This window comes from Pleurodeles waltl, chromosome 2_2, assembly GCF_031143425.1.
Source record: "Pleurodeles waltl isolate 20211129_DDA chromosome 2_2, aPleWal1.hap1.20221129, whole genome shotgun sequence".
Taxonomy (NCBI): Eukaryota; Metazoa; Chordata; class Amphibia; order Caudata; family Salamandridae; genus Pleurodeles; species Pleurodeles waltl.
Window position 1 is genome coordinate 392,511,546 of NC_090439.1, and position 21,767 is coordinate 392,533,312.

General features: G+C 43.8%; 1 protein-coding gene across 2 annotated transcripts in view; it reads left to right on the plus strand.

Moving 5' to 3' along the window:
* The window catches only part of RTTN (rotatin), a 978,768-nt gene that overhangs the window by 389,188 nt on the left and 567,813 nt on the right, over positions 1 to 21,767 (plus strand). For both annotated transcript variants that reach the window (XM_069219896.1, XM_069219897.1), the window contains exon 24: positions 10,546 to 10,737. In XM_069219896.1, coding sequence (XP_069075997.1) covers positions 10,546 to 10,737 — 192 coding nt within the window. The remainder of the gene's footprint in view (positions 1 to 10,545; positions 10,738 to 21,767) is intronic.

The window sequence follows — 21,767 nt, forward strand, 5'->3', positions numbered from 1 at the left end:
AGGGCGTGGGTGCTCGTGAGGTCGGCGATCGAGTCGCTGAAGGGTGCTCGTGGTCCTGGGTGTCGGTAGATGAGCGTTCCCCTGACGGTGGTGTTGGGGTCAATGTGGATCCGGAAGTGCAGGTGTTCGGCGGTCTTGAGGGTGTCGTCCGTGTGGGTGTGGATTTTGAGGGTGGATTTGTGGGCGATGGCTATTCCTCCCCCGATTCCGTTAGGGCGATTTCTTCTGGTGATCTTGTAGCCATCCGGGATGGCTATGGCGATGTCAGGTGCTGAGGAGTCGTTCCACCAGGTTTCGGTCTGGGGCGGTGGTGTCGAGCAGGTCCCAGAGCTCGATGGCGTGCTTTCGTGCGGAGCGTGTGTTGAGGAGTATGCAGTGGAGGTGGTTTGTGATGGTTGTTGCAGGTTTCCTTGTTCTGTTGCAGGTGAAGTTGCAGGCGCGGCAGGAGAAGGGCCCTTTGGTGTTCTTCGGTGTGGCCTGGAAGCAGGTTGTGGAGGAGCCGGGGTTGATGGCGATGAGTTTGTTGGCCGAGTAGCGGCGTCAGTTGGTGCGGGGGGCGTGCGGGCCAGGGGGGGTGGCGCTGGGCGCGGTCCAGGCACGGACGGGCGCAGACGAGCTTGCCTCTGGTACGCCAGCGGCGCAGACGCGCAGCGCCAGCCATTAAGAAGGGAGGGGGAGGGAGAGGGAGGAGCAGCTGGGAGGCGGGAGGCAGGAGGAAGCGGCGAATGGGGGCACGAGGGGGAAATGGCCGCAGGGAGGCAGCGGCAGGGAAAAACGGAAAACAGCAAAAAGGCACAATTTGGGAAAAAGCACAAAGGCACAAAAGCAAGTCACAGAATACGGAATACAGTCACAAATACGGTGAAACAGCACAATGCACAAGTGGATTACAGCAATTTGAAAAAGGCACAAATGGGGGCAAAAAAGCGCAAGGAAGCAAGGCGCAGAAACAGAATACAGTCACAAATACGGCGAAAACGGCACAATGCACATGAGTCTAGCGGCGCTTACCAGAAGCCCACTAGACACCAGTGATGAGGCGCAGGAGGATGCCTGCGGGTGGAAGAGGGCCTCGAACACGCTAGCAGCAGCGTGGGCGGGGGTCAGGGACACGGAGACAGCAAGGTGGTGCTGCGGACGTGGGGGGGCGAGCTCTTGACCGAAAACAGGTCAGAGGTCGCTCACCCTCGACGTGCAGCGCCAGCCATTAAGAAGGAAGGGGGGAGGGAGGAGCAGCTGGGAGGCGGGAGGGAGCGGCGAATGGGGGCGCGAGGGGGGCGGGGCCGCAGGGAGGAAGCGGCAGGGAGGAAGCGGCAGGGAAAAGCGTCAAGGGGGAGCGCACAAGGGGCCAAAAAAAGTGGAAAACAGCAAAAAGACACAATTTGGGAAAAAGCACAAAGGCACAAAAGCAAGTTACAGAATACGGAATACAGTCACAAATACGGTGAAACGGCACAATGCACAAGCGGATTACAGCAATCTGAAAAAGGCACAAATGGGGCAAAAAAGTGCAAGGAAGCAAGGCGCAGAAACAGAATACAGTCACAAATACGGCGAAAACAGCACAATGCACACAAGTCTAGCGGCACTTACCAGCAGGCCCACTAGACACCAGGGATGAGGCGCAGGAGGATGCCTACAGGTGGAGGAGGGCCTCGAACACACTAGCAGCAGCGTGGGCGGGTGTCAGGGACACGGAGACAGCAAGGTGGTGCTGCGGACGTGGGGGGGCGAGCTCTTGACTGAAAACAGGTCAGAGGTCGCTCACCCTCGACGCGCAGCGCCAGCCATTAAGAAGGGAGGGGGGAAGGAGGAGCAGCTGGGAGGCAGGAGGGAGCGGCGAATGGGGGCGCGAGGGAGGTTGGGCCGCAGGGAGGCAGCGGCAGGGAAAAGCGGCAAGGGGGGAGCGCACAAGGGGCGAAAAAAAGCGGAAAACAGCAAAAAGGCGCAATTTGGGAAAAAGCACAAAGCCACAAAAGCAAGTCACAGAATACGGAATACAGTCACAAATACGGCAAAAACGGCACAATGCACACGAGTCTAGCGGCGCTTACCAGAAGCCCACTAGACACCAGGGATGAGGCGCAGGAGGATGCCTGCGGGTGGAGGAGGGCCTCGAACACGCTAGCAGCAGCATGGGCGGGGGTCAGGGACACGGAGACAGCAAGGTGGTGCTGCGGACGTGGGGGGGGTCGAGCTCTTGACCGAAAACATGTCAGAGGTCACCCCTTTGGAAGCCACACTGATGATGAGATGGCTTGCATGAAGGCTGAGATGGAATCCCTACGGGCATTGGGTTTTGATAGACCTAAAGAGCAAAGAAAATCTTCCAGGCAGTACCAACACAGTTTATACACTCAGAGGATTCAAAACCCTCAATGGTATCAAAGTTGCCAGCAATCACGACACCAGCAACCTTATCGCCAACACCATCAAAAGCAGACTAGGGGAAAATCCACCCAGCAGCCTGCTCAAGGGGGTAAACAACCATCAGGATCAAAGCCATGAATCCTCTCTTCCCCCTCTTCCTTTACCCACTCCAGTAGAGTCTGGACTCCGATTTTAGAGCAGATGCTCATGAAGGACAGGCCTCCCTCAGAAATCTGTTTCCTTAAATGGCTACCTTAGTAATTTTTCTGTACTCTTCACCACTCTTGGTGGGGGATGGGCTTGCTACTCTTTTCAGTGTTATGGCTATCAGTGGAGATCCCTCTAAGAGAGAAGGAATTGTTTCCTACCTGTATTCCTAGTTCTCTCTTGGGGGTATCTCCATTGAAGTCATAAGCAACCCTCCCTCCTCCATGGTATAGTGGACAGAGATAACCATGGGACCTACATATCAATCATGCATTGCCTCAAGAAGAACTGAATCAACTGTCACCTGCTGAGCATTGTGGGATACTGGTGGTTCCTAAATTCTTAAAGACACAGTCTCTCTTTATAACTCACATAATGACACCTTATGGGGCTACACTGTTGTGCTTTCCTTCACCTCTATAGCCTAACAAAAAAGATTGTGAAAGAGATTTGTGCTATTTTACAAAAACATAATGATTAAATGACACACACATATATGATTCTCCAGGCCCCTTTTTTGTCGAATATGAATAATTGGGTCATTGTAGCCTGTTCATATAGGCCGTTGAGTGCTTATGACTTCAATAGAGGGTCCCTTAAGAGAGAACTAGGATTACAGGTAAGAAACCATTCCTTCTGGCTCAACAAGTTTTACCCCCAGGCCACTAATCACTAGTAATTTTTCCTACCCCGTGGCTCTTTGTAGAATGTGAGATGTGTTCTTGGCGTCAATAGAAGTAACAAAGGTCCACTAAAACTCCTTACATAGTTGTCTGTCTATGGCACTTTGCGTGGTAGTGAAATGCCCTCCTCTGCTTTTGTCATGATTTCTGCAGAGCATGGTCTATGCCCTTCGGTGATGCAATTTTCTGAAGTACTTTATTGTTCTAACCTTTTTGTGGATAAATTAGCATTTCTTCAATGAACGCTTAGTATGAAAATAGAAAAGTTTCAATAGAACTCACCTTGCATGATAATATGTTAGTTTAACAACATAACTGAACTGATTAAAATAGGTAGCTCTATTAGGATATTAAACCGATTATCCAGTATTGGATCTTTCATAAATTCACATGCTTGAATCCTGCCCATCCTCGAAGTGGGAGTCCCACAGTACATAAAATAGCAATCATTAACAAATTAAAAAAAATGCCTATAGGCTATAATGGAAACACCAGCCTTTTGTGAAAAGGACCCAAACCTGCCTGCTGGCCAATCAGGTACCAGCACCCTCTAGAACACTCTCCAGAGAAGCTCCCTCCCTCAGTTTTTCTACCGCACGTCGTGTGAAGGGAGTCTCCCTTAGCTCGGCTCAGTTTTCTACTTCTTCAGTAGTTTTTTTTTCTCTCAAGAAAACTCAAAAAATGTCGGATTCTTCTAGAAAAGGCCTTTTCCGCCCTTGCAAGACCTCTGGAAAGAAAAGGCCCATGTGGATGATCCACGTAAAGAATGCCTGTATTGCCTCTACCCACAACCCCAGGTGAAGGACTGCAAGATATGCTGTACTTTCTCCACAAAAACCCTCAGAGACCGTGAGGGTAGACTTCTGACATGGTTACAGGCAAAATCCTGTACTTAAGGTGAGGAGAGTGGGTCAGAAAGGCCACACAAAAAGGTCCAAATATGAGGACCTGGGCCAGGCAGAAAGATCTAGAAAGCGGCAGAAATTACATCATGGACATACAAAAGGCTTACACGGTTCAATTTCTTCTGAGCCATCCTCTCCTCGTCAAAAGGAGTCATCCCGCCGTTCTCGTTCCTCTGAGCCTTCTACCTCTAGAAAGGTAACCATTAAAATTAAGTCGTCGACGACACCACCGTCGATGACCGTGACGACGACGACGGTGTTTACATCTACCGTCTCCACCACCTCGTCGTCGTCGACTACCTTGACGTCGACGGTAAAGGCTCCTATTTCCTTTATTAAACCTCTGTCAACGAGGATTCCAGAAAAGAGTGCGTCGCTGACATCAACGCCTTCGTTGACTACAACATCGTCGTTGATGACATCGACTACGAAAGCCCCGTCGACTGCAACACCACTGACAAGAGCTTTGTTGGCTATCTCACCGTCGACAAGGACACCGTCGACGAGACCGTCAAAACCATCGTCGACAAGACCACTGTCGTCGACACCATCGTCGACGAGACTGTCGTCGATGGAAGGATCATCTGATAACAGTGCCATCGACAGCACCATCATCATCGACACCATCTACAATGCCATTGGTGCCTGTGAGCCAGATAGAGGCTATTCCTACCTCTTCCAGGTCTCCTGATCTTCAGGCCATGGTCAAGATCACATCTTTGCCCAGATCTGTGATTAATCCTACAGACACGTCACCAAGCAAAGTGTCAACCTTATTACCCAGTCATTTGCTGGACTGGGAGGAATCTGATGAGGGTCCATTTGGAGATGCACACAGCCCATCCCAGTTATATGTTAAATACCAGGAAGAGGACGACGATGATGAGTATGACCAATACCAACCTTATTACTCACATCAGGAACGCTATTACCAACCACCTCAGCCAAGAGACTCTATACAGATGCCTGCCTCCTTGATCTAGGACTTAGAATCAATGCTGCAGGATTATAGAAGGAGGTTCCCAGTTACAGCAGAAGATCAACCAACACCACCAGCTTCTACTGTTACACCATGACAGTCCCTCCACCTCCAGGTACTCCCATGATGACTCCTCATTCCGTTTTAGCTGCCCCCCTAAAGATGAAGATTCCACATCAGTGGAAGAAGGGGATATATCTACGCCACAGCATCCCACAGAGGAATGGGATGACTACTTGGCCCCCACTCCTTCTCCACCACCTCCTCGCCCTTCAGATTCTCCACCGGAGAATATAGGTAGTTTTCACAATCTAATGGACAGGGCTGCCGCACGCTTCCACCTTCCAACATCTGTTTCACAGTTGGAATGCTTCCTCCATGATTTTAAAGAACAGTCAAGGAAGTCTGTAAGGTCCATTCCTATTATTGACTTTATATGGAGTGAGGCAACCCAGCAACAGTCCCACCAGTGCCACAAAAGTTGGACAAAAAATACAAGGCAACTCAGGACTTTCCGGCAGGTCTCACTGGTCACCCTAAGCCGGACTCTATTATTTCTCAAGCGGCTCAAAGGCGTTCTAAGAACCTGTAGATGCCTATCTCTACTCCTCCAGATAGAGAAGGAAGGAGATTAGATAATGTAGGCAAAGATTCTCCTCCATGTCTGCAATTACTGTTAGTACAATACTCTAAAAGAGGGAACCCTGTAACCCTAACCTGTCCTGGGTACTACAATAGTGATAAACACAAATGGTCAGCAGGTAGGGACAAATTAAACCATTATTTTAAGAGACCAGTGCTAAATCCTGATTTCATTGGTCAATTACTTTCCCTTATTTATTTAAATCATACTAAGGAAAGGTCAACAGTGGCTCGTCGGTGAACACTCTATAACATAGATATATACATAACATAGATATTTACAAAACATTACAGACATTTTATGAAACAAATCTCAGTATTGGCAATATGCCAAAGGAGGGTTATGGCCAACACCGTTTCTTTACATTGTGGTCACTGTTACAAGATTGTAGTTGTAATCCACTAAAAATGCGATAATTGAAGGTTTTTAGCTGTTACTGTTAGAGCAGCAAATTCCTTAGCAATCCTGGGTCGTTATGATCGACAAATGTGGTCGGATATGCAGCCTTTCATTGACCTCATCCCTGAAAGCAAACAAGCAGAGGCATGGAAGATCCCCTAAGAAGGTGAGCGTACGTCGGAGGAGATAATTGACTGTGCTCTAGATATAGCCTCCACCAGTTTTCGTCAGCTTGCTGGTGCTGCAGTGTTACGCCACCAGGGTTGGCTCAAGGCCACAACTTTCAGACCGGGAGTGCAGTCCAGAATTCTCGACATGCCTTATGATGGAGAATCTCTCTTCGGCAAGCATGTAGATGACGCGCTGCAGGCCATCAAGACCGACACAGATACTGCTAAGTCCCTAGGTACCCTGCAGTACCGGAAACAGCCCTTTCGGGGTGCAAGAGGAAGAGGATTTACCTCATTTCGAGGTTCCTTTCACAGGCAGTATCAGCAACCCCAATATAGGCCATCCTATCAGCAGCAGTATTGGCAACCATCCACTGCCTCATACGCCAGACAGGGATAAAAAAGGAGACCGGGTTCACAAAACCGAGATCAACCCAGAAAGCAATGATCATCACCAGGCACTGGCTATTCTTCCCCAATACTTACACAATCAATAAGTAGGAGCAAAGTGGAAAAACATAACATCAGACAAATGGGTGCTGGAGATAGTGACAAGAGGTCATACCCTGGAATTCATACAAAAACCACTGCATCATCCACCAAGAACATCCAGACCGTTCCATCTTCGTCTGCAGGAAGTATTCCTGATGCTTGCCAAGGGAGCTATAGAAAAGGTTCCAGTTCAGCAAAAAGGTCTTGGGTTCTATTCCCGTTTCTTCCTGATAAAGAAGTAGTCAGGGGAATGGAGACTGATATTAGATCTCAGGAAGCGCAGCAAGTTCCTTCGGAAACCATCTTTTCGGATGATCACGCTGTCGGATATCCTACACCTTCTCAATCCTGATTTTATGACAACAATGCATCTCCAGGATGCTTATTTCCACATACCAATATATCAAAAACATCGCAAATATTGCCGCTTTACTGTAGCCGGTGCCCATTATCAGTTCAAAGTTCTCCCATTCGGTCTGAAGTCCGCTCCACGAATTTTCACGAAATGCCTTGCCCCAGTCGCAGGTTTTCTCCGCAACTGGGGTTTCCAGGTGTTTCCATACCTGGATGACTGGCTCATAAAAGCTCCTTCTTCACTACTAGCCTCCATGGCTACAAACGCTTACCTGAAGGTATTCCGCAGTTTGGGGCTAACAGTAAATCTGCAGAAGTTTGTCATCCTTCCCTCATGCAGGAGAGTTTTCTTGGGTGCAGAATTAGACACCATCAAAAACAAAGCATATCTCACCCCGGCACGGCAGCAGAAACTAACCAACTTGGCTGTCAGTATTTGCAGAAAAAAGTTTGTTTCAGTACGACTGTTCAAGTCACTTCTGGGCATGATTTCCTCAACCATTGTCCTAGTTTGACTGGCAAGATTGAGAATGAGACCGTTACAAGAAGAGTTACAGCTCCAATGGACCCAAACGCAAGCATCCTTCGATGACTTGATAACTGTTATACCAAGAATTCGCCAGGCTTTGAAGTGGTGGTCTCAGACCAACCATCTCTCCCAAGGACTTACTTTTCTAATGCCAATAACAGATTTTATCACCACCACAGACGCTTTCTTGGAAGGCTGAAGAGGCCATTTACAAGACGTGCATTCAGGGAAGATGGTCGGATCTTCAGAAAGGAATGCACATAAATCTGTTGGAATTAAAGGCAATCCCCCTCACGCTCAAGGCTTTTCTTCCACGCTTTGCAGGGTCCTCAGTGTTGGTCAGGACGGACAACACAACAAATATGTTTTATATCAACAAGCAGGGAGGAACAAGATCTCTCTCCCTCTCAAGGGAAGCTCAGTCTCTTTGGGACTGGCTCACACTGCACAATATACACCTTAGGGTGGAGCACCTGCCAGGAATCAACAACTCCCTAGCAAATTCTCTCAACAGGACGGATGACAACTGCCACGAGTGGGGAACTCAACCAGAAGATACTTGACGGCATCTTCCAACGCTGGGGTCAACCGATCCTAGACTTGTTTGCCACCAACCTGAGCGCCAAATGCCAGTTCTACGCCAGTCGATACCCACTCCCGGGGTTGTGGGGAAATGCTCTTTTGATGAGATGGTCCGGGATCTTCGCTTACGCTTTTCACCCATCCCGTTGATCACCAGACTCCTCAGGAAGATGAAGTCCGAGTGCTAGAGGATCATTCTCATAGCGCCCAGATAGCCCTGACAGTACTGGTACACGGAGCTTCTACTCCGGTCCGTGGCCAATCCGATGCGCCTTCCCTGCAACCACGACCTTCTCACGAAGAATCCGGGTCAAATTCTTCATCCCTATCCAACATCTCTTCAATTGCACGCTTGGCTCCTGAGTTCCGAGAGTTTCATGGTATGAACATTGATCAGGAATGCAGACGGATATTATCTAGGGCACGAGCGGACAGTACAAATAAGACGTACAAGCTCAAATGGAAGAGATTTTTTGTTTGGTGTTCTCAGAACAAATTCCACCCTTTACAGATTAAGCCGGAACAAATTCTCTTGTACCTTTTCACACTCTCAAAGGCTGGTCTATGCCATGCATCTGTCACGATTCATTTGGCAGCTATAGCCTCTTATAGGCGCTCTGCTGATATGCCTTCAATCGGCTCATCCAGAATTATTAAGCAGTTCTTGAAAGGCCTCTTCCGCACTTGCCCTCTGGTGCGTCCACCTCTGCCAGAGTGGCATTTGATTATAGTCCTGTCCCAGCTAACGAAAGCTCCTTTCGAACCTATTCACAGAGTTAAACTCAAGTACATCACAAGGAAGGTGGCAACCCTGCTTGCTCTCACTTCCACCAGGAGAGTCAGTGATATACAGGCTTTTACTACTAAAGAACCTTTTCTGTTTTTTTCGGATGACTTTGTTCTGCTCAGGACAAACCCCAGGTACATTCCTAAAGTGCCATCATCATTTCATCTCAATGAGCCTGTGATACTACGATCTTTTTTCCCAAATCCAACTACAATCGCAGAAAAAACTCTGCACTCTTTGGACATCAAGAGATGCCTCAAATTTTACCTCCAAAGTACCAAACAAATCAGGAAATCAGATCAGCTATTGGTATCTTATTTTCTTGGACGACAAGGAACAGGGGTCACCAAGCCCACTATAGCCCAGTGGATTGCTTCTACAATTCAGTTTTGTCACACCAAAGCAGGAAAACCTTTGACTAGGCGCCCGAGAGCCCACTCCACAAGAGCAGTGTCGACAACGGCTGCTTTGTTTCAGGGTATTGCCATGGATAAAATATGTCAAGCTGCGACATGGAAGACTACGCACTCCTTTACGCAGCACTATTGTTTGGAGTCCTCGCAGAGAACTGACTCTAGTTGGACAAGCTGTTTTACATCATCTCTTTCATTAAGGTGAGACCTTTCCTTGATTGTGTAGAAACTATTTTATATGCAGTAGTCTATAATTGCTATCCAATATAGTTTGACATGCTTTTATATCTATATATATATGGATGTTTAAGGTATATGTGTGTATATATATATATATATATATATATATATATATATATATATATATATATTTTTTTTTTTTTTTTTAAAGTTCATAATACAAGATATATGAGCTAGCTATTTAATAATATGTTTTAGAGGATGTCTATGCTCGCACCCTCCATCCACTGCGAGTATAACGTTTATAGACAGTACTGCTGGTTATTCAGATTCAAGCATGTGAATTTATGAAAGATCCAATACTGGATAAGAAAACAAGTTACTTACCTGTAACTACAGTTATTAAGTATTGGTATCTTTCATAAATTCTCATGCAAACCACCCTCCTCCCCTTAGACGCTCGCATTTCCTCTCAGGTCATAATCTTTTCACACTCGTGATAGAAAATCTGAGGGAAGGAGCTTCTCTGGAGAGTGTTTTATGTAGCGTTGGACTACCACTTCGACGGGGATGATTCAAGCATCTGACTTTATGAAAGATACCAATACTGGATAACTGTAGTTACAGGTAAGTAACTTGTTTTCTTCTCTCACAATCAAGTAAATGTGATAAAGTAATATTGAGATACAGTAATTTTTGTTTGTTCATTGAAAACTTTAAGTAAAGCATTTATAATTTGAGGGCTTTATTCTCATGATTTACAGCTTGCATATTTTGTATTGCTTTCATCAGACGTGGTTGAAAAATGAAACCACACATTTCCTAATTTTCTTTTGTATTTTTTGGTTTAAGTTTTCATCTCCCTGTAAGAGTGACAGGTCATCATGTAGTTAGCCCATACTGTGTGCCCCTACCTTTATCTGATGACTACTTGGCTTCAAAACCAGTGTCCGACATGCTAAAGATGGCCTGGAATCTTTCATGGTACCATGGGATTGATGGAGTCCTATTAAAACCAACTGACTCTGGTACCGAAACGCAAGAGTAAGTTTTCAATATTTTATTCCTTTTTCCCCATATGTCTTCTTTTGAACTAGTTTTATCTCATCAGCACATGCCCTCTGATCTATTTTCTTCTTATAGGGTGCCCATATTTAAATTTCTGAACCTACAACTTGAGCCTCACCAAATACTATATATTAATGTGTCTCCTCTTTTCTGAAAAATGTTTGGGGCTGATGTTTACCGATATTTACACTACCTCATTACCACCAGCATGTTTAGAACTTGCAGTCATAGCCAATAACATCCATCCTTTTCACCACTAGCTCTTTTATAGATTTGCATAATTGTAAACGCTCACTGTCATCTAGAAATTCCCGGGTATACAAAGATTTTTTAGTTTTAAAAACACTAAAACAAGTGTATACTGATAACGTGGGCTTCGTTCTATGGCTTGGTTCTCCAATCACATTGAGGGTACTTCAGGAAGACGCTGTAATAATGTTTTGAATTAAATATAACAATAAAGACCAATTTAAAAGATAAAACAAAACACACAAGCTGGCTACTCAACTCCTGACTAGGTGGGTTATTTCTCTGCCAGTGATGGAATGGGCCGCAAGAGACGCTCGTGGAAGAACTCTCTCTTTAAACTGAGTGATTGAGTTCCTTCTTTTCTTAGCTCTGCTCCATTTTTAAGTTTTTATTTTGATGTTGATACACATGCTGTTTTAATTTCACATATTCTTTGCTTTGCAGCAATCTGAAACAATTGTACTTTTTCTGTGGGAGGTTTCATATGTTTCTGGCCTGTGTGTGGAGTTTTGTATTGCTCCTGTCAAAGTTTTTTTTGTTTTTGTTTTTTAAAGCATGGCATTGAAAGTCATGCACTGTCTTTTTAAGCTATGCTCTAACATCCAACCAGAAAAGCCTTTGTTTCAAAGATTTGTATGTTCTGTGCATCTGCCATCTACTTCCATAAAATGATGGAGAAGATTGTGACATTTCTCTCAAGAACTCTCAAGTCCCACCAGAGAGCACCTGTGTATTCCCTTATTGAATGCTCATGTTTCTCCTTCAGTAAAGTTGCTACATCATTTCCCAGCCGCATTTATCTAGGTCAAGCAAGGTTCACTTGGGCTCTCAAATCACAAAAGCACCAAATGCACCAAATGCACTACTCACCTTCTAATCAGAGTGAAAATTAAGAAGGGATAATGTGCATTGTGTGAGAGGTGATAAAAACAAAAACTGCTGTTCTTTGATAAGTCTATGTGGAATTTGAGCATTCCAACCTCACAGCATGTCACCAAGGACTTAGTGTTCAAAGTGCTTCCTGCCTATGAAATTTCAGAACTTAAATAGTCTAGATCTTTCCGGTCCACCTTCTCTTGAACTGCCTCATCTGCTCTAGAAAAAGTTTCTAGTAAATGTTCCACTCCCCAACAGCCTCCTCTGAAACCAAAAACCTCGCACTTGCAGAACACCTGTTTAATGAGAGAATAGAGGTGACTGAAAAAATAAAAATATCTGAAATTCCAAGTCATTTCAGTGACGTTGGCTATCCATGAGTTGTGAACCAGAATGTGGAAACTGAGAAAGAAGAATCTATATTTTCTAAAGCTCTTCCAGAAAATCTTATTTTACATTCATAAAGGTTTTCCCTCTCTCAGCCGCTTGACAGGCCTGGTGACTTATTTATTGTTCAATGCACACCCCAAGAGTTGGGAGGCGCAAATTCCCATTCTTCTCTATGCCGATGATGCAGCCATTCTGCCCCTTACCCCAAGAAGCCTGCAAACAAATTAACAGCTTTACTGACTATATGTGAGAAAGAGATCTGAAAATCAACATAGCCAAAAACCTTCACTATGAGTTGCAGCTAAACAAAGGGGCAGGCACAATATTTTCTATATAAAGGGGAGCTAGATGCAAACTACTCATACTTTTAATGATTTAGTGATTCAGCTTTCCACAAACTCAGACTGGAAACAACATAGGGAGTCCTGCATATCCAACATGACTAGAAATCACAAAGGTGTATTAAGATTTGCTACCAACTGAGGCGCCAAACCAATTTAAGAAATGATAACCTTTTATAGTGCCAAAACCATCTCAGCAGCTATGGGGCAGGCGATTGGGGGATGGAAGACAATGAAATCATCCTGAAGCATGAGAATAAGGCCCTGACTGATGCTCATAAGATGTCTGTAGGAAGGTACATTTCACTGAATGAGCATCTTAGTTGCAAACTGTACCTTAAGTTTACAAATAATATCCACCATAGATTGCTCCTGACACCCTTTCGTCTCTTCATTTCCACAATATTTTTCTTTTCCTAGGAATAAAGGGTTGTGCAGACTAGGAAATGCCCTTGCGATAACAGATCAGAGCATTCGACTAAGCACATCACATTTTTCTTTGGGTTTTACTTAGCACACGAAAACAATCTTAAACCACTTTTCATAAATGAGAGAATCTTTTATCATCAACGTCTTAGACCGGACAGCTCTTGGCATGGAGTCCCCAGTCTTTTTTGGCTTCTGGCCTCCTGTTCGGATCCTGTTCGGAACTTCGTTTTTGCTGGCTTTAGGACCACCACTGACCAGTGCTAAAGTGCAAGTGCTCTCTGTCTAAATTGTATTGGTGATTGGTTTTATCCATGATTAGCATATTTGATTTACTGGCACGTCCATAGTAAAGTGCACCAGAGGTGCCATGGGCCTGTAAATCAAATGCTACTAGTGGGCCTGCAGCACTGGTTGTGCCACCCACATGAATAGTCCTATAAGCCTGTCTCAGACCTGCCACAGAAGTGTCTGTGTGGGCAGTTTTGTACTGCCAGTTCGACCTGGCAAGTGTACCCACTTGCCAGGTCCAAACTTTCCCTTTTCCTTCATGTAAACCACACCTTCGGTAGGTCCAAGACAGCCCCATGGGCAGGGTGCAGTGTATTTAGAAGGAAGGGCTTGTACTGATGTGTTTTACATGTCCTGATAGTGAAATACTGCCAAATGCGTTTTTCACTATTGCAAGGCCTATCTCTCCCATAAGTTAACATGAGGATTGCCTTTAAATATCTTTAAGCACAGTTTCCCATTGGGACCAGATAAAGATATGGGGTTTGGGGTCTCTGAACTGACAATTTAAAACTACATATTTTTGTGAAGTTTGTTTTTAGATTGTAAGTTTGAAAAATGCCACTTTTAGAAAGTGGTATTTTCTTGCTTAACCCTTCTGTGCCTCTGCCTGGCTGTGGAATATATGCCAGTTTCAGATTGTCTGTTTGGAAGTTTGTGAATTCACTCTAGACTGTTGCACAAAGGCAGATGAGGTGTGTCCTGCATATCCTGATTGGTGTTCCTAGGATAGAGTGGGAGGAAGGAGCTGTCACCTGCACTTGAAAGGGCTGTGTCTGTCCTCTCACAATAGTCTCCATCCCCCCAGAGTGTGGCTGGGGCTAGCCAAGGAAGAGACACTTTTCTTTGAAGTTTGCCTACTTCAAATGCAGAAATTAACTACTGACCCCACAACTCCAGAACACTTCTGGATCAAGAGGAGATTCTGCCAGGGAGAAGAGCCAGATGCTAGAGGAGGACCTGTAACTCAACCTGTTGCTTTGCTGCCCTGATGCTGCCTCTATTGTGGCAGTGAAAGGACTAGACTTTGCTGTGTATCCTGCGTGTGGAGTGTCTCCAAGGGTTTGGACTGATCGTGCCTCCTCTTAAGTCTCAGGGACATAAAAGACTTCATCTGCCAGTACCTGTACTCTCTTGCTGAGACCCCCTGACTTGCCAAGTGGTCCCACCTACAGTCCTTGGGCCTCTAAAAGGAGAAGCTGGCAGAACCTGAATGAAGATCCATGCACCAGAGCTGAGCGGCAGAAAAATTGACTTGGCACCTGCCTCACAGTTGTAAAATCAACTAAGCGCTTGCCTCGCTCACATCTCCAGCTCAGCACGACTTCACTGTTGCTGTGCATGTGGTGGATTTTCCATGAAACTTCCCTAGACATCAAAGTCTACAACATCACTGCACAGACCGAGGCTGCCTGTTTGGAATCGATTCATCACTTCCCTGCGAGAAAAAGATCTGAATGCGATGGAAAGTGCACTCACTCAACCCTAGAGCCCCATGTGACAAGCATTCACTGCTTTCCCTATTTGTTTTTTATTGAAATAAGGTTGTGGCGATATTTTCAAAGGAAAAGCAGTTTTAACAATTAATTTTGCACTGTGATTTTAACATGCAGTTTTGGCATTTCTACCATTTTCCTTTTAACTATGTGAGTATAATTGTCTAATTTTTGTGTGTCATTATATTATGTATTTGAGTTCCTTTTATCATTTGTTTTAAACCGAAAAATGTTGTACTTGACTTGACCAATGCATCGACTCTAGTAATCTGAGCTTGACCACCATGGTCACAGGTTAAAATACAGGCTTTATCCACTCCGCCTTTACTTCTGCATAGGTTGATAAAGTGCGTTTAATTCAGTTGGTTAGCAATAAACATCCTTTATCCGTCTCTACTGCTCCTAAGAGTAAACTCCTAAGAGTAAACATGTTCTCTACAAATAGACATGTTATGCTCATCAGGTCACTACGCTACTTTTAGATTTGCTCAGCATATGCCGAAGGACCGTAGTTAAGGAGAGCAGGTTATTAGATACTGTCATATTTCATCACAGCTATTTCTACTTTCTTCTCACTCTTAAAAAAAATAAATAAAAATCATTTGAATTTTCAGTCCAATTTTTTCAAGATCATGATATCCTTTTTACCATTACATTGACCACACACACCAACACCTGCATTTCTGGTCAGAAGTATGAGACCGATAAATTCTTTAACCTCTCCTGATGGGGGGAATTTCTAGAATGCTAGTGTGCTACCCTTTCTGTTGAGAATGAATAATTGGAGGAGGTGGAAGACTGGCAGAAATACTCCTTAATGAGTTTGATAACGCGTCCTTTTATGATATTTTATTACACATCAGGACTCGCTTTAGGCCAATGAATCTTTTGACCCAGTTGAGAGACAACGTAGGATGAGATAGCTAATCAATATATCAATCAATACATCAATAATGTCATCAATATTTATCACAACATTGCATTTCACTTTGGTCAGTCATTAATCAGTTCAAATGACGCTACCATGACCTTGCAGCCATGAATAACCACACCAGTTTAGTAGAATTTTATGAATTTTATTCCCTATTAATTACAGTCTAGCAGTAAATGCGTTAATCTCAACACCAAGAAACATAATAGAATAGTCACGATATGGCAACTTTGATAAGATTTCATTAAAGTGAGAATCACAAACATCACAACATAACACGGCGTGAACATAGATCAAGTTTAGCAGAGTGTCAATATCGCATCAGTTCAACAAAGCATAGTCTCGGTCGTTTGTCTATTTGCGTCCGTTTTGGTGAACACCTGTCCTAACCACTGATTAGCATTAGCATGTTGGGCTTCATGCAAAACAATTTAGAACACTAATTTGGAAAACATCTAGCTAAGGTCTCTGTCAAAAGCAAGCAGTTGGTACCTAGAAAGGAAAAGCAAACAGACAAATTACAAATGCATTGTCATAATTACCCTCCAAAGATTAGGTCAGCGCACAGGTTCAGTCTTCGTCTTCAGGACATCAATCAAATCGTCATCAGTCAAAACAGCTCTCGGGGACAAAAGGGCACTTCCCTCATAAGGAGGAAAAGTGTAAATGGGCAAACTTAAGGGCAAGGATGGTTTTAATAAAATCTCAAGTCACCAAACAGAGTGACAGAGTTTCTGGATAAAATCAATAGCATTCCCTACCTAATTCCCCAATGACTTCCTGTGACATGGGTTTTTATCCCTTTTTCGTAGTACATTCCCCCAAAATTCTATTGGACATTTGTTATACCCCACTATCTTTAACCTATCAAATTAAACATTAGGTAATCCTAATCTTCACCCCATATTGGTTTACAAGTCTTTGATTGGTCTTCGTAATTGACGTCTTCAGAGGTGGCACATCCGGTGTTACCTCATCCCCTGGTAATTCTTTGTACATCTTTTGGTCAGCAGTTCCATTGTCTTCCCCGGTTTGAATAACCTTGTACATTACATTAATCTACACTGTTTCAATTCATTTATAACATTTAGTTTTCAAGACGATGAGAAGCAGTGGGAAACGGATCTACATGGTTACATTCATCTTCCAAGTTCGAAGGAAAAAGAACAAACAGGGTCATGGACCCTTGTGAGTCAGCACACTGAAAAATAGAAAAATGCATTTATTATGAGAGCGAAACAGCTAAGCTGCAGCTCATGCTAACATAAGGCCTATGTGATTTTCAATACGGATTTAATAACGCAAATGTTAATATAAGCTCAATTGAACGTAACATAAACGTTTTAATCATCATTATTAGTTTGCGTATACATTGGTGGCCACTCATCGTGGTCATAATTCAAGTGCACGTTTAAGCGAGATTACTATTATATGGCAATTACTATGCGGCAGTATCACACATTAATTCATAAACATTTCATGCTAATATAGATTATATAAGCTACGCTCTCTCAAGTTTTTAACAATTTCACGCATATGAGCCAAGATGATACATATTTTTATCTGACAATCCTAAAACATTGCTATTCTTGCTTTTTGTAACACACCAAAGAATGAGTCCTCCAAGAATTCAACTTCATCTTTATTCTGGATCATGTTTGGGAGCTGTGAACTCCAACATTGGTTTTCAAGCGAGGAAGGAAATCTAAAGATGTAGATTTTGCACTAAAATCTTTACATTCACAATGCAGACCGGATCCAGTATTAGTTGTGGTTGCAACAGCATGGTCTTTTAGTGAAGAATCAGCAACACCAATCCTTTCAGAGTGAGAGTGAAGAACCTAGATGCTATTGGAAGAAAAGTTATTTTATGGTTTGCAGTACAGTTCATGTTTTGTTCTTTTTATCTACTGTGAGAAAATGCAAAGTGGAGATGTGGAACATAATAAAGGAATTCATACCAATTTTGCTTGCAGCCAAATGAGAACAAGGATCTGCAATGTAGGCTGATGGTTGATATCCACTATAAATTGTCATAGGGCCACAGCGATTGCTAATTCTAGATTTATACAACTGGGTACCACTGTTTTTTAATGTTGCCTCTGTCAAAGTCATTCTACAAGTACAAATGAGAACCTTAGACATTCCTTTTGATGGCTATAGTTGGGTCTGCATAAAGCTGGGCTGTCTGCTAAAGTATGACTGTTGGTCCTGATACAAAAACAATAATGGACCTAAATCACAAATTACCTTTCTGTTTATTTTGAGACTCTAAGCACAGGTTAAAGTTCTTTCAGATTTTTACCATTGCATTAATTATACAAAGCCAAAAATCGTTCCTCTACTTCTGTTTGTTGTCTGTCAACACACCTGTAAACTCCGAAGTATGGCACTGAGGATACAATTATTTCATCACGGATCACACTTTGGAAGTAAAGAACTGCTTGTCTTATCATATAGACCCATAAAAGTCTTTCAGAACATCTGACAGTTGTTTGTGCGTTATTGCATAAAGGTCTGGCACTTTCCTGAAAGGCTGTTAGAAAATGAGTAGTGAGTGACCTACGTCAGATTCTGCTGTTTGTGAGCAATCTGACCGCTTCCTGCTGGACAAAGCATCAATAGTCATCTTATACTATGCTCGTACAATGCCACTGTGGATTTCAGTACATACCGTAAAACATTACTGTTTGGACACTGATGTGGGAACTAAGCCTCGAGTGAGATAGACCGCCATTAAGAGCCTCTTTAGAGGAAGCCTGGCCACCAGTCCCACCATTTGGGTAAATAGAGTTTGGTGCTCTACCCATTGTACGCATTGCAACCTCAAAAACAAAGTCAGAGAAGTGCAATTAACCACTGCTTCTGAACTCCATAACTTTTGCCCGTTTCGGAAGTACATCGGTTTCCTTGATTCCTTTTTTTTCACTCTTGATATTTTACCAAGTGAGTTGCTGTACACTCGGTACACACTGAAATACCATTGCAAGGAGCAGTTCATTTATTAGCTTTGGATAGGTTGGGTTCTTGGAAAACCTACAAGCCCTATATATCCTTGCAACCAGGAGGGTCCAGAAGACGTAACTGTATACTGCTTTCAAAAACATTTTTGCAAGATGATCACAAAACATATGTGTTTTCATTATGAAATAGCAAGTCACTTATTCCTTATCACAGCTTGCTCGGAGCTAGAAAATAAACGGCAGATTCCTGAAGGCAACTAGTTTTTACTCTGAAGACAGCAAAAGCATTGAAGGTTGCTATATTAAACAAAAGGATTACCATATGTAAGCCTTGCGAATAGCACTGTAATGTTCCAACCTCTGATCTACTCTAGCTACACCACCGTTGTGCTTATTGTAGTGTAAAATGCACACAGGTTTGCGCACTTCAGCAACCTGTCCCCAAACAGTCACAGATGAAGTACTTTTATCATGGATGGTAGTCAGCATGTAGATATCCCTCGTGCCTGCAAATTTCACAGCTAGCAGTTCATCACTATGCAAGGCACTGCACTGTCCCTTCTCAAGTTTTCTTTATTTTTTTTTTTTTTTTTTTTACAAACAAGCTCCTTTGGATAATTTTTACGGTTAGAGCGGACTATGCCACAAGCAGCAGTGTCTACTTTGAGTAATTCCCTGAACAATTGCATACCAGTTTAGGTTATTTAGTTACAATGGTGACCTTTGTTAAAAAGTCCTCTGCCAAGATCCCGCACAATTTTCTCACTAATTCCAAAAGTGCACTGACAACCAGGAAGGTCAATAGTGGAATCTCTACCAGTGTAGACCAGGAAATTATAGACGCATCCTGTATTACTCTTAGACAGAATGTACATCTTAATTCCATAATGTGCTCTCTTGCTAGGAATGTCCTGCCTAAAAACCAAACGCCCCTTGAACAGGACCAGAGACTCATCAAAAGCTATTTCTTTCCCTGGAACATAGATTTCTGAAAATCGATCTAAAAGTGATCAAGGACAAGCCGAATCCTAAAAAGATGGTCACAATCAGGGTGATTTTATGGCAATGCTAAAGCATTATCAACAAAATGCAGCATCCAAAGCAGAAGCAAATATTGATCACAACTCAATATTGCAGGAAATATTTCAATTGCCATCAAGGAACGGTAGACCAATATGAAGAAAGCAACGACTTGCTAACCAACCCATCAAAACAGTTAAAACCAAGAACTTCCTCAACTCTTCCAGATTTGTGAGAGTCCACCGGGTAGCTCTAGGGTGGGGCTTAAGTCTGGCAATGTTGCCCCTCAAATACTGCTGAGCATACAATTTATTCTGGTCAACAGTGTCACCCAAAAAATACATCATCCATAGACAATTGAAAGAAATGTAGAGGCAAAAAGTTTTCAGTATTCATGTTTGGGGCAACCCAGAGCTCAGCTCTTCCAATGGTAAACCTTTCAGCCCCAGTCCTCAATCCAGATGCCTTTTGCTGCACTATCGGCACATCAGTGTCCTCTTCTAAGACAGGCACTTCATCTGCACTGAGAGTAGCTTCATCATCGGATGATTCCTCTCGGATAGAATATCCACTGGCAGAATCTTGCACTTCCTCCTCTGAGTCTAATGCAGAGTCAGTCTTATAATCATGGTCAGAGGAAGATTCAAAAAGCATACCAACAACCTGCCGAGCAGTCATCTTGCGGCTAGCCATAATCCTTTCTAATAAAAGTAGCTTGACAAATAAGTCAACAACAACCAACACTGTGTAAAGCAAGTAATGAACAAAGTGTGGCTTTATCACAAAGGCCTATATAATCAAAAATGATACCACTCACTTGCCAGAGACAGCTGGAGTCACCAGCACCTTCTTTGCACAGACACCGCAAGCACCAACGATATCTCACTAAAAAGGAAAAACAAAGTAAAATTATTCATAAGACAGCACAATACACATAGTGCACAAACCCAAGGAGAATTTCACACATAGTAAAACATAAGCTAAATATGTTAATAATACACCATTTACAAAAAACTCATTCATACATGGAATGATACTGATTTGGAGAAAACAGTACAATTTTTCTTTTTTTCTTACTAAACACATGCAACTACGCAAACTGCAGGTCTACCACTGCCAAAACTGCAAGCAGGAGTCACAGCAAAGGAATCAAAAGCTCTGAACTGCAATAAAAAGAAGAAATGAAACATTCTTATAACAAGTGCAAATGATGCATAGGTCCACAAACAACCTGCTAATTCAGAAACTTTCCCTGGTGTCTAGTAGTTTTCTGCACCCTTTGGGGGCCAATGGGCCTAGACAAAAGAACAATCTACTCCCAAGGGGGGCTGAAACGGGCAAAATAATTGCCCCCTTAAAGGGGAGCAACCCTTGCCCAAGGGGCCACTTCCAAACATCACCAAAAAAATATCCCTGGCGGCCTTGTGATTTCTGTCCCTCTTAGGGTCAGATGAGCTTAAAAGAAAAAAGGCCGATGTGCCCTAAGGGGGGGGCAGAAAAGGCCTAAGTAATTCTCCCTGAAGGGGAGTAACCCAAAAAAATATCCCTGGTGGCTTAGTGGCTTCTGCCGCCCTTGGGGGCAGATGGGCCTAAAAAAATAAAAAAAGGCCGATCTGCCCTCAAGGGGAATAGAAACAGCCAGAATAATTGCCCCTAAAGGGGAGAGACTCTTCCCCAAGGGCCACTTGGCAATATTGCACAAAACTAGTGGACTTTCCTGCTGCACGATCACAGCCTCATGCGCAATCGTGCAGCAGGAATGTTCCAAAGAGACATCGGAGGAAAGGAAAAGCCTTTATCCCCTCTCCCCCCACCCCCCACCCCCCCAATGCCTCTTAGTTCTAAGCAAAGCCCCCTCCTCGAGGAGAAACTCGCCTTTCTCCTTCGATGTGCTGGAAGCAAGTGGCTTCCAGCGCATCCGTCCATAGATGCTGCAGGGGAGAGTAGGGGGTGGCAGCAGAAGTGCTTCCACTGTCATCCCTCGTGAAGGTGTGTGGAAAGGCAGCCCACATGGGAGCGTTGG